The 12500-nt window shown below is 44.7% G+C and overlaps 2 protein-coding genes across 2 annotated transcripts in view; both read left to right on the forward strand.

Moving 5' to 3' along the window:
* Window positions 1–2579, forward strand: part of iqub (IQ motif and ubiquitin domain containing) — an 18161-nt gene extending 15582 nt beyond the window's left edge. The window contains exons 11-13 of the mRNA XM_078282992.1: window positions 974–1222; window positions 1794–1979; window positions 2307–2579. Coding sequence (XP_078139118.1) covers window positions 974–1222; window positions 1794–1979; window positions 2307–2495 — 624 coding nt within the window. The 3' untranslated portion in view covers window positions 2496–2579. The remainder of the gene's footprint in view (window positions 1–973; window positions 1223–1793; window positions 1980–2306) is intronic.
* A 3215-nt stretch (window positions 2580–5794) lies between these two features.
* The window catches only part of slc13a1 (solute carrier family 13 member 1), a 19135-nt gene continuing 12429 nt past the window's right edge, over window positions 5795–12500 (forward strand). Inside the window, exons 1-4 of the mRNA XM_078282997.1 lie at window positions 5795–5899; window positions 9017–9145; window positions 10478–10614; window positions 11423–11586. Of these exons, the coding sequence (XP_078139123.1) occupies window positions 5795–5899; window positions 9017–9145; window positions 10478–10614; window positions 11423–11586 (535 nt within the window). The remainder of the gene's footprint in view (window positions 5900–9016; window positions 9146–10477; window positions 10615–11422; window positions 11587–12500) is intronic.

A 12500-nucleotide genomic window follows, 5' to 3' on the forward strand; every position in this document is an offset into this window, starting at 1 on the left:
GATCAAACACTTTGTACCAGAGGTGGGGACTCGAGTCACATGACTTGGACTCTAGTCAGTTTTTAATAGCTTGAGACTTGACTTGATGCATGAAGAGAAGACTTGAGCCTTGACTTGACTTGGGTTCTGGTGACTTGGGACTTGACTCTGACTTGTACTTTGATGACTTGAAAAGGTTTCTAAAGTCTTGACTTGAGATCTTGTGTTTGTGTAAATGACTTAGATTGAAAGTGATGAGATTTGTTCCGGCGGACGACTGAATTTAAATTCTGTTTTCTGAATTTGTATGGAATGATTGAATTTATTGAAGTTGAAACTGATTATAGAAATCAAACTCATGATGCTCTTACCAAGTTTTTATCCTATTAAAACCATATTGCATTGAAAAGTCCTAGATATTTAGTTTTCTTTAAGATATTAAATTGATACTGGACTCTTGATTTGTTCTGACTTGACTTGCTGTTCTACATTTAGACTTGAGACTTGACATTAATGACATGGACTTGACTTGGACTTGACTTGGTAATCTACATTTAGACTTGGGACTTGACTTGAGACTTGAGACTGACTTGGGACTCGAGCAGAGTTGACTTGGTCTCACCTCTGGGTTGTCCACAGAAACTCTCACAACACTGTGAGATGCTTGGGATAAAACTCTGCGTCTGCCGCTGTAGAATACAACTTACAAAAGCTAACGGGTTAATATGTAGCTACGATGCTAACGCGGCCGTGGTAGTTAGCATTAGCGTTAGCGTCTGCTAGCATAGTACCTGGATGTTAGGTAAAGCGCATCACTTCCTGTGTGACTCCACTGTTTCCTCAGTGTTCTGTCAGAATCAGCTGTTCAGAGTCTCATGTGACGCTGATGGTTTGTTGGAGCTGGAAACACAAACTGCAACACTGAGAGACTTTAAAGAGAAGGTTTTACCACTGAACATCACATAGAGCTCCGCCCTCTTCTCCGTCTCCTCAGGTTCCTCAGAGTCCGTCCCAGCTGAAGAACGACATCTTCTTCTGCCGCGGCTGTCGGCGCTACCTGCGCTCCGCCGCCTTCGGCCCGCCGGCCGGCGCCCGGCGGGCCGGCCGCTGCCGCGCCTGCGCCGAGCTCGACAACAACGCCCGCCGCCGAGAAGACTTCTCCCGCTACAGCGGCATCCTGAGCAGGCTGAGGGCCGACGAGCAGCGGGTCAGCGGGGAGACCGGGATCCCCCTGCTGCTGCAGGTCAGGAGAGGGCTGGGAGAGCTGTGTGTGTGTGTGTGTGTGTGTGTGTGTGTGGGCGTGCATGTCCATGAATATGTGTTTTTGTGTGTCCTCAGGCATGCAAGTGTGTGGTGGGAAAGAGGGATTTCTTTATTTTGCACACACACACAATCCCCATCACTACCACACCTTTTCCCCTACATCACTGCTATTTTAACATATTTTATTTCGCTTACTTATTATTTATTTGGAGCCATCTTGTTGATTTGTACCATTTGACTCTGTAGTTTTGAGTCTTCAGCCAATCAGAGCGTTGCTACGTTTGTTTTGTAGAAGCTAGCGGCGAACACAGAGACGACGGTCCGACCGAAACAAAGATCAAACAGAGGAAGCCTGGTGGAGCATTGGGATGACTGGAGGTTTCAGATCAGTTTCTGATTGAATTTATACTGTAGAGTCTGTTTCTTTGTTATGAGCAAAGCTTCCTGTTCTTCTGCCTCGCCGCCATGTTGACGCTCAGAACAAACCAACACACACACATCTGTCAGCAGTAGTTCTGTCTGTGACCTGAACCTGAGGCTCTGTCCCTCAGGAGCAGGACGTGTGTCACCTGGTGGACGTGGTCTGGGGCTGCCAGTCGGCCCTCAGCGCCTGCAGCGACCTGCACGACCTGGTGTTGGTCCGCTGGGAGCGCCGGAGGGACTGGAGCCCCTGGAACTGCATCCTGCTGTCCAAAGACGAGACCTCCGCCCACCTGGAGGTGGAGAGCGTGCACGAGGTGCGTGCACGTCAACATTTATTCTTACATTCAGCCGTAGGATCCGGGTTCAACCTGCTGAAGAGTCCTTGAGCAAAACACTGAAACCCACCAGCTCCGGACCCTGACCTCTGACCCCTGACCTCTGACCTCTGACCTCTGACCTCTGACCTGCCTGCGGAGGGGCAAAGAGAAAAGACTAAATAAAGCTCAGTATCACATTATTATTAATTAGCGGACAGGTAGGGTTCAGTATTTTGCTCAGGGACACTTTGACAGGATGGAGATTTGAAAGTGAACCTGTGACTTTTGCATTATGGGAAACCGACCCTGCGCTGTCGTCCGCAGGCGTACGGAGAGACGTTCGTTCGCAGCGTGGAACACAAACACGCCGTGGCCAGGAGGCACTTCAGTCAGATCCCCGCTGTGGCCGAGTATCTGCGCCGCCAGGAGGCCGCTGCCCCGGGCGACCGGCTCGTCTCCAGGCCCATCACCACGGCGACAGGCAAGCATCCTGCAGGCACCTCAGCTCATTAACAAAGACCCAGATGTTAAAATCTTCTCTTTCTTCTGTCTATAAAGCTCTCTGTTCTTTCTCTCCCTCTGTCTTCCATTTGTCTTTCTCTGAAACAGTTTATCTGAAATCTGAAATAAAGGCTGTGATGATTTTAAGTCAAGAATTTGTGCTTTTATTTTGAAAGTGGGATGCGGTGTTGTGGTAAATTGAACCTTCCCAGCAGCCTGGAGAGCAGACCAGGCTGTTTACAGCTGCTGCTAATTAACTCTTATGACTCCTGATGTTTTGTTCTCTCTGCCTCCAAAGGTTCAAAGCATCAGTCGGTTATGGATGAAAGGTGAACGTTGTCTGGGATTTTGTAATTAAGAGAGAAAAGGGCAAGTGCTCACTTTCAATTCACACTTAGTTTCAACAGATTAGAGTTTAAGAAAAGTGAGTTTCACAAGACGAAAGGTTAATTGTTTGAGATGCTAATCTTAGAAATTGCAGAAAGGATTTGTTTGACTTTTATTGTTTGACTGTTTTTAAGAAGAGTGTGAGGCCGGGTCAGAGGTCACACCTCACCTGTACAGCTCCTTTATTAAACTAAAAATAAACTGTAGGAGTGCTCTCTGCTCTCCACAAACCAGAAGTCTCTTAGAGTCAAACCTTCACCAACTCTGAATAATTCTCCATCTTCATCTCATCATCTTCTTCATCAAATCTGCAGCCTGCATAACGGTTTCTTTGTTTCTGGGTTTGAAATTCAGACAGACAGACAGGCAGGCAGACAGACAGGCAGACAGACAGACAGGCAGGCAGGCAGGCAGGCAGGCAGGCAGGCAGGCAGGCAGGCAGACAGGCAGGCAGGCAGACAGACAGACAGACAGGCAGGCAGGCAGGCAGGCAGACAGGCAGGCAGGCAGGCAGGCAGACAGGCAGGCAGGCAGGCAGGCAGGCAGGCAGGCAGGCAGACAGGCAGGCAGGCAGACAGACAGGCAGGCAGACAGGCAGGCAGGCAGGCAGGCAGGCAGGCAGGCAGGCAGACAGGCAGGCAGGCAGGCAGGCAGGCAGGCAGGCAGACAGGCAGGCAGGCAGACAGACAGGCAGGCAGACAGGCAGGCAGGCAGGCAGGCAGGCAGGCAGGCAGGCAGACAGACAGACAGACAGACAGACAGACAGACAGACAGGCAGACAGACAGACAGACAGACAGACGGTGAAAACATGACATCCTCATCTAAGTTTCATCTAATATAACAGTGGCCAAATCTAGACACACTCTTTGATGCCGGTTCTAGTCTTATAATACCAACTTTTATTTATTTATTTTTATTTTTTGAGTTTCCTGCCAAAAGGTAAGTGACAGCAGATAAAACATATTTGAGAAACTAAATATGAAATTAGGAACTAGGAAACCACGTCAAAGAGTTTGTATCTGTTCACCTTTTCTAATCTACACTTTAAACCTGAACATCACATGACTGTTTTACGCCTCCGAGCCTGGCTCTCATGTGTCGGGGTAAATAGGTCGACCTTAGTATATCTGTCAAAGGTATTAGCTGGGGGTCAAAGGTCACGAATAGAGCTGGTAACTGTTTAACAACAGATAAGAGGTTAAAGGACAGCAGGCATTTCAAGAGGAGGTTAATAAAACTGTCAGCTGGTTCTGGTTCTGTGGAGAGCGGCTTGTCTGTCTTCAGCTGGGAGAAAGTCCTCAAATCCTTTACTTCAGTAGAAGTATCAACACCATGATGGAAAAATACTTCAGTAAAAGTAAAAGTTCTGCATTCAAAAGTTTACTTCAGTAAAAGTATAGAAGTATCAGCAGTAAAATGTAGTGAAGTATGAAAAGTAAAAGTCGTCATTCTGTCAGAGAGTTAAATTATTGAAGCATGAACCTGTAAGAAGTATTTTAATGTTGTCGGTCTAACTGCTGCAGATACTGTTGGAGTTTAAACTCTAACAATGCAACATATTTTATGAGCTTATCGTATGTTTTGATGTAAAACCTTATTCTGCAAAGTAACTAGTAACTCCAGCCGACAGATAAATGTAGCGGAGGAAGAAGTACAAGATTTCCCTCTGAGATGTAGTGGAGGAAAAGTAGAAAGTGCCAGAACCTCAATAATGTACTTAAGTTACTTTCCTCCTCTGCTAATGAGGCTCATTACAGCAGCTTTAATAGCAGGTTTAATATCAGAGCTTTATGCATAATGATGCTCACCCACTCAGTGTCAGAAGGTGTTCAGACTTATTACCATAAGAAACACATTATTCCCTCTCTGTTGACTTTTTACCTCAGCCAATATTCCCTCATTACGACCGGTTTCATGTCATCTTCAGGTCTTCATGTTCACCGTGTGAATTTATGATTGTGCTGAAAGGTTTAATTTCATACGATGTCAATAAAAAATACAAGAAAGTTAAATTACAAAAAGTACAAAAGAAATTTCCTCACTGAAAGCTTGTTTCTTAGGAGTCAAATGTTTTCTCATTACCTCTGATGTACTGATTTATAATTTCACCTAGTTCTTATTTATTTCATTACGGTATTTTATTGATTATTAGTTAAAAGTCCCATATGATTCAGTTTTCATGATTATTCAGTCTTCAGATCTCCTGTCTCAGATCAGAATAAAGTTCTTCATGATGTTCTGCAGATAAAAGTAGTTTAGTTCAAAGTTGAACTGAATGAATGTGAAGACTGAGTCGTCACAATCCTGGCTCCTGATTGGCCGACAGCAGCGGCTCCTCTAAGTCAAATGAGGTAAACCTGCAAACTGGACCCTGATTGGACGGATTCCAGTCATTCTTTAGTGAGGGAGCCAATCAGGAGCGAGTCCAGCTGTGATGCATTTCCTGGAAAAAAGGATTTTTGAAGGATTTTTTGAGGAGTTTTGAAAATGCAATAGCTTTAAATTTAACCATCAAACAAAACCATATTTTAACACAGTCTTCATTAAACATCTTTGATCACATATGGATAGAACTAGAGGGAAATCTGAATTGCTGTGGGACCTTGAAGGTGCCATAAATTGTGTAAACTGTGTGTTTCCTCCGGTCAGGTGGAGTTCAGGTGGAGTTCAGGTCAGGAAGACACATCACATATCTCACCTGTGTGTTCAGTTTATCAGACGCTCAGACAGATAACAGGTGAGGAGCAGCTAAGGGTTCAGAGTCACTTCAGCACCTGCAGGCTGCGGGACTCGTTCTGTCTGTCCGGGGATCGAACCTGCGACCCGCCGGGCGTGAAGTCTTCGGCCCGCCTGTGTCGTCCCGGGCCGGACAGCAGAGGAGCCGCGAGGGAAGCTGAGGCCGGCGCTGCTGGGACGGTTCAGGATGTCGCGGCGCTTCTGCGGAGGATTGTGGGAATATCGCAGCGTCGTCCTGGTCGTCCTGACGCCGCTGCTGCTGCTTCCTCTTCCCGTCGTCTGCAGGACGAAGGTGAGCCGAACATCCCATAATAAACACAAACAGCACCGGCAACAAGATCAGAGCAAAAAAAATAAAAAATCTGTGGCAGCCTTCCAGCTCCTCCAAGACTCACGAATCAAAGTGAATCCTGCTGCTGTTAGAGAGTATGGAAGACCAGATGTGACATTATTCAATAGAAATCATTACATTTAATTGCAATTTCATTATTTATTTTTGCCCTAAATAATGCGACCACAATAAGGAAATTAAATTGCAAATGTGAACATTTGATTTCATTTTAAATATGGCAGTGATTTGCTTTGGAGCGCATGGAAAACTAAATGTTTTCATTTTCGTTTTGGCAGTAATATTTGCATTTTCCAACATGTAAATGAAAATGAAAAGCAGATTATTTAATTTTAATTTTGTCGTACATTATGTGCACATATATGGGAAATGAAATTGCATTTCGATTTAATGATTTCAATTGAATAATGTCACATCTGGACTTCCATAAGAGAATGATACATGAAATATTTTTTAATTTGTCTAAAGGAATGTTTAAAAGACATAATTTTCATTTTTGGGAGGACTATTCCTTTGAAGTAGTAAATTTGAAGCTTCATGAACTGGATATACTGTAGGTTGGATCACTGCTGAGAGAGAGAGAGAGAGAGAGAGAGAGAGAGAGAGAGAGAGAGAGAGAGAGAGAGAGAGAGAGAGGAGCAGGACAGATATTTATTTAGATGGAAATGTTGAGGATTATTATTTTAAAAGTTTGCTGTTCTCCGAGAGTCGCTGAATTATTTCATTCTACCAAGATCAGAGCAGACAGCCGATAAAACAAGAGATAAAGACTTAATGCAAGATAAATACCTAGGAGATTTGTGTGTGTGTGTGTGTGTGTGTGTGTGTGTGTGCAGAAGTAGGCACATTCTGCTTTCGCCTCCAACATAATTCCATGCCTGCACACACACACACACACACACAGTGATGTCAGAGACAGAAACTCACTGTCAGTTTTCACTTCTCGCCCTTTGCTGAGATTAATTTCTTTAAATGTTTCTGATTCTGCTGATCATCATGAGCTGATATTTTTGTCTTCAGGCTGCGACACAATGTGCCGGCTGCCTCAAACTGCTGTGAATTTAATCTTTTTTTCTGTTTCTGATCAGAGGGGATCAACCAGGATATTTCTCTCTCTCTCTCTGTTGTATTTTCTGAGGCAGGAGGGATCTCTCTCTGCTGCTGAGAGAAACTGTAGCTGCTGCATCACTTCCATCCAGTGCTGGAAGAAGTACTCTGATCCTTTACTTAAGTAAAGTACCAATACAGCAATGTAAAAATACTCCATTACAAGTAAAAGTCCTGCATGAAAAATCCTGCTTAAGTAAAAGTACATAGCAGCAAAATGTAGTTCCCAACCTAGGGGTCGGGCCCCTCCAAAGGGTCACCAGATACTGTTCTGATACACAAATCTGTTTTCAGTTTTTGGACTTTTTCTCTAATCTTTGATTTTTGCTGAAATATTGGATCATTTGAACATTTATTGAAATTAAACCATGTGAGGGTTAGAGGGAAAAATCACTATTTGGTGGAGCTGTTAACAACTCATAGACATCTGAAATGTGACCCTGACTACACACTGCGACTGCGACACACTGTGACGTCAAAAGCCAAAAAGGTTGGAAACGACTGGTTTCATCTTTAACAATGTGTTGTATTTTAAAAGCTTGTTATATTATCCATTGTGTCAAATCTCCATCTGAAAAGTAACTAAAGCTGTCAAATAAATGTGCTGGAGTAGAAAGTACAATATTTCCCTCTGAAATGTAGTGGAGTGGAAGTATAAAGTAGCATCAAATGGAAATACTCAAGTTAAGTACAAGTATCTCAAAATTGTACTTAAATACAGTACTTGAGTAAATGTACTTAGTTACTTTCCACCACTGCTTCCATCCGTCAAAACCGTGTTTTGATACTTTATAATCAAAGAGGCAAGGGAAATCCTGTTTTACATGATATGGGACATTTAACCATTCTGAACAGCTGGATGCTTCTCCAGCAGCCGGACAGCAACCTTTCTGTCTTCTTCACTGTGCCGCCAAACGCAAACGACGACGTAATTTGACGACTCTCAGCCTGTTTTAACATCATCTTTTAATATCTGTCATTTCTGCTTCTCCTCCCATAGACACCATAAACCTTTCCTGTTTCATCCCAAATGCTGAGAATTCACATTATAAAGTGGTTTCTGTGCCCTAAAGGACGCACAAATGACTCTTTTAACTGCAGACAGGAAGAGTGCAACAAACGTCAGGACCTTGTAACTTTGGGTTCTGCCACCTCAAAATATTTCTGCTGCATTCAAGCAAAATTCCAGAATCTAAAGGCAAAGATTTGACGGAGGGGAAACCCAGATCACCTGACACTGAAAATGTCTTGAACGCTGAAATGTCTGTTGTAATTCAAAGATCATTGAGTGCAGAAACGCCTTTTTGTCATGAATCTGGACTGTTGTCCAATTAAATCGATGAACGCCGAAGAACTTTTCTCCTTCTCTGATTCCTCTCTCTCTGTGTGCATCCTCTGTTTTTCTTCCCCTCTTTCCGTTTAAGCGGCAGATTGAGAAACCTGCTGAAAACCTGCTGAGTCATGCCCAGGAAACTGCAGTTATTGGTACTTTAGACCAATGGTTCTCAACGTGGGGTCCGGGGACCACCAGGGGTCCTTGAGGGGGTTCCAGGGGGTCCCCAGCAAACTGATGAATTGTTGAACTTCAGCATTATTTAATTTACAAGAAGTTAACACAGTTATGTGTTAATGTAGAAGAATGACTGTTCTGATCATAGTTTCTCTGTTATCTCTCTACCTGCAGTACAGACAGTCATGGAGTTCTGGACAAAATCATATCTGACAATAAAAATATTCTCAGATTTGGGTCCGAGAGACAAAATCTCATCAGATGGGGGTCTGTGGCTCTAATGTGGACTAAATTAGGGTCCTTGATATGAAAAAGGTTGAGAAACACTGATTTGGACAATTTGATTTGTTAAATTGTTAAATAAATAAATGTGTGTACCTGTGTTGTCTTACATAAATCAGACAGAGCAGTGTGTGTGTGTGTGTGTGTGTGTGTGTGTGCAGGTGGCAGACTGTGCCTTCGTCCTGCTGCTCATGGCGGTGTTCTGGGTGACAGAGGTGATTCCTCTGTCGGTGACGGCCATGATCCCCGCTGTGCTGTTCCCGCTGTTCGGCATCATGAAGTCTTCTGAGGTGAAGCAGCTTCCTCACTGTGTCAACAGAGGCACCGCGGTCTTTATCTGCCTTTATTCATTATTGCCTTTATTTGCCTTTTATTTCATATTCTAGCCTTTATTTCAACTCAGCAGATTAAAACCAAATCCAACATGTTTAGTCCAGACTGCAGCCTTCATCAGGGAGAAACACAGCAAACTACATGAAGAACCAAGCAGTTCTTAAAGGAAAAATCCACACAAAGCAGCTGTTGATGTTCTTTTCATCCTTGTCTCCATTCAGTAGTTTGTTGTGTTTTTCTTCTTGGTGGATAACCGGCCAATCGTAGACGAGGTGACGTCACCTCCAGATGTTTCCAGCAGCTACAGTGGAGTTTGATATGAGAAAATGTTTCAGGATGTAAAACATCAGCGGTAAACGTCAGGTTTTGGTGTCAGTCCCTCAGAATCAAAGAGCGAGGGCTTCTTTCTAGAGCCGCCATTTTGCACCGAGAGACGTTCAACAATCATACAGGGAGAAATCCATCGTAGAAGAGGAGAGAGACCAGTTTCTCCACCACAGGAGCAGGAGAGAGACCAGAATGCACTGCAGGAGCAGGAGAGAGACCAGAATGCACTGCAGGAGCAGGAGAGAGACCAGAATGCACTGCAGGAGCAGGAGAGAGACCAGAATGCACTGCAGCAGAGAGAGTCTATGAAGTCAGTGTGCACTAACGGCTGGATATATTATGAGAAAACTCTCTCTCTCTCTCTCCCTCCCTCTCTCTCCCTCTCCCTGTCTCTCTCTCTCTCCCTCTCTCTCTCTCTACCTCCCTCTCTCTCCCTCCCTCTCTCTCTCCTTCTCTCCTCTCTCCCTCTCCCTGTCTCTCTCTCCCTCTCTCTCCTCTCCTCTCTCCCTCTCCCTGTCTCCCTCTCTTTCTCTCTCTCTCTCTCTCTCCCTCTCCCTGTCTCTCTCTCTTTCTCTCTCTCTCCCTCCCTGTCTCTCTCTCTTTCTCTCTCTCTCCCTCCCTCTCTCTACCTCTATCTCCCTCTCTCTCTCCCTCCCTCTCTCTCCCTCTCCTCTCCTTCTCTCCTCTCTCCCTCTCCCTGTCTCTCCCTCTCCCTGTCTCTCTCTCTCCCTCTCCCTGTCTCTCTCTCTTTCTGTCTCTCCCTCCCTCTCTCTCTCCTTCTCTCCTTCTCTCCTCTCTCCCTGTGTCTCTCTCTCTCTCTCTCTCTCTCTCTCTCTCCTTCTCTCCTTCTCTCCTCTCTCCCTGTCTCTCTCTCTTTCTGTCTCTCCCTCCCTCTCTCTCTCTCTCTCTCCCTCTCCCTCTCCCTCTCTCTCTCTCTCTCTCTCTCTCTCTCTCCCCCCAAGGTGGCGAGGGTGTACTTTAAGGATTTCCACTTCCTGTTGGTGGGTGTCATCTGCCTCGCCACGTCCATCGAGAAGTGGGGTCTTCACCGGCGGATCGCCCTGCGGCTCGTCACCCTGGTGGGGCTCGACCCCGCGTGGTGAGGCTCCGACCTTTGACCTCCTCACTGTTGGCTGCGTATCTAGGAACTGAAGGTCGATCTGCCGTTATTCACTCTCAGTGTCGGGCAAGATACTCTGAAAATGTAATCAATGACTCTTTACTTATTACTCATTTAACAAGTAATCACATTACTTCCTCAGCAGCAGCAGTAATTAGCTCCGCTCCTCGTCCCGTTCCTCTGCGTCTCGTCGGCGGCGGCGGCTCCTCGTTTCTCATCTCTGTGTTTCTGTATCAGATATTTGATAAACTGGATGTTGTGTTTTTCTCTGTGGGGTTCTGCCGCCACACAAAGTTCACAACAGACCAGAATGTTCTCTGATCCTGACTGAGATCAATTCAAAGTAACGGGAAACCTTCCAGCTGCTGAGAGTCTGCGTCTCTCCCTCAGCCTCCAGATTTCTGTTTTGATTTTTTAGCAAACAGCCGATGAAAAGCTGCTGCATGTCCTGAAGAAACAGATGAGGAGAAACAGACAGGGGTTTGAGGAAAAACCCCTGAAGAAGTAGAAAACAGAAAAGGTTGAAGTGATTCAGGTTTCAGTAACGCAGGAACGGAGCGTTACTGGGATTAGAAACTGTAATGGAATTAATGAATTTGAAACTGTAATCCCTTACACTACTGTTACTGAAAAGAGTAATCACATTACTGTACTGCCCAACACTGCTTGTCAGGATGCTGTGACCTCTGACCTCTGACCTTTGACCCAGAGAGTGAAGCTTGTTCTCCTGCGGCTCAAAGCGCAGGGTTATGAAATGTGAAATGTGAAAGTGATCCCGTGTGTCCAGGCTGATGCTGGGCTTCATGTCCGGCTGTGCCTTCCTCTCCATGTGGGTCCACAACACCTCGGCCGTTACCATGGTGATGCCCATCGTGGAGGCCGTCATCCAGCAGGTCCTGAAGGCCGGGGGGGCGGCGAGCGGCGAGGAAAACCCCGCGCTGCAGCTGGACGGTAGCAGGAGCGCTGCTCAGTCATTTTATATCTGTAGAATTAGAGTTTTTATGCAGACAAATGTGCATAAACATCAGATTTATTCTGCTGAAATACAAACTAGTGTAAAGAAAACAAGATTTCTACTAATACTAATACTGCTACTAGTACTAGTATTTCTACTACTGCAATAACTTTACAACAACGTTTAACACCAAGCAAATGTCTTCTATTTGTACTAAATACCTAACTGTATTGTTGTAATATTGTATGTTCTGTGTACTGTTGTTTTCTTTTTGTTTTCCTCTTTTTTGTTCTCTGTGTTTACATGTTATCCTCTGGGACGGACTACTGCCTGTACTTTTATACCCAATCAAGTCAATCAATCATCAATCAATCACTTAGATTAAACACATCTCTTCTTTAAGAGCGGCCGACCAAGAAAGCAGCATCAACACTGCAAACTGACGAGCTGTCCAGTGATGTTCTCTTGTCTCCAGACCTATCAGCTGATTTCATGATATTTTTAGTCAAATTCTCTCTCTGCACTGGCAGATAATCTGCTGCTTTCAGTAAATTTCACTTGATTCATGCCAATATGACTTCTTTCAAGAAATCATCATAAAACAATGAAGAAAATCTGGAAAAAAGAAACTTCACTTTTACCAAGAAAATGTCCTGAAACAAGTTACATTCTCCTGGAAAAGAGTCACATTTGTTGAAACCTGTAAAATGATCTGCCAGAGCAGTGAGATTTACTAAACAAATCCTGAAATAAGCTTGATGAGTCTGCAGACGAGAAAATAACTGAACAAGTTTGTCAGGTTTTGCAGTGAAGAAAAGTTTTTGAAAAACAACAAACAACAACGAACATGAGCCAGAAGACAAAGTGTCGCAGCAGAGAGTCTGTCTGTCTGCTCTCTGCAGCACACAGA

This window comes from Centroberyx gerrardi, chromosome 4 (assembly GCF_048128805.1).
Source record: "Centroberyx gerrardi isolate f3 chromosome 4, fCenGer3.hap1.cur.20231027, whole genome shotgun sequence".
Lineage (NCBI taxonomy): Eukaryota > Metazoa > Chordata > Actinopteri > Beryciformes > Berycidae > Centroberyx > Centroberyx gerrardi.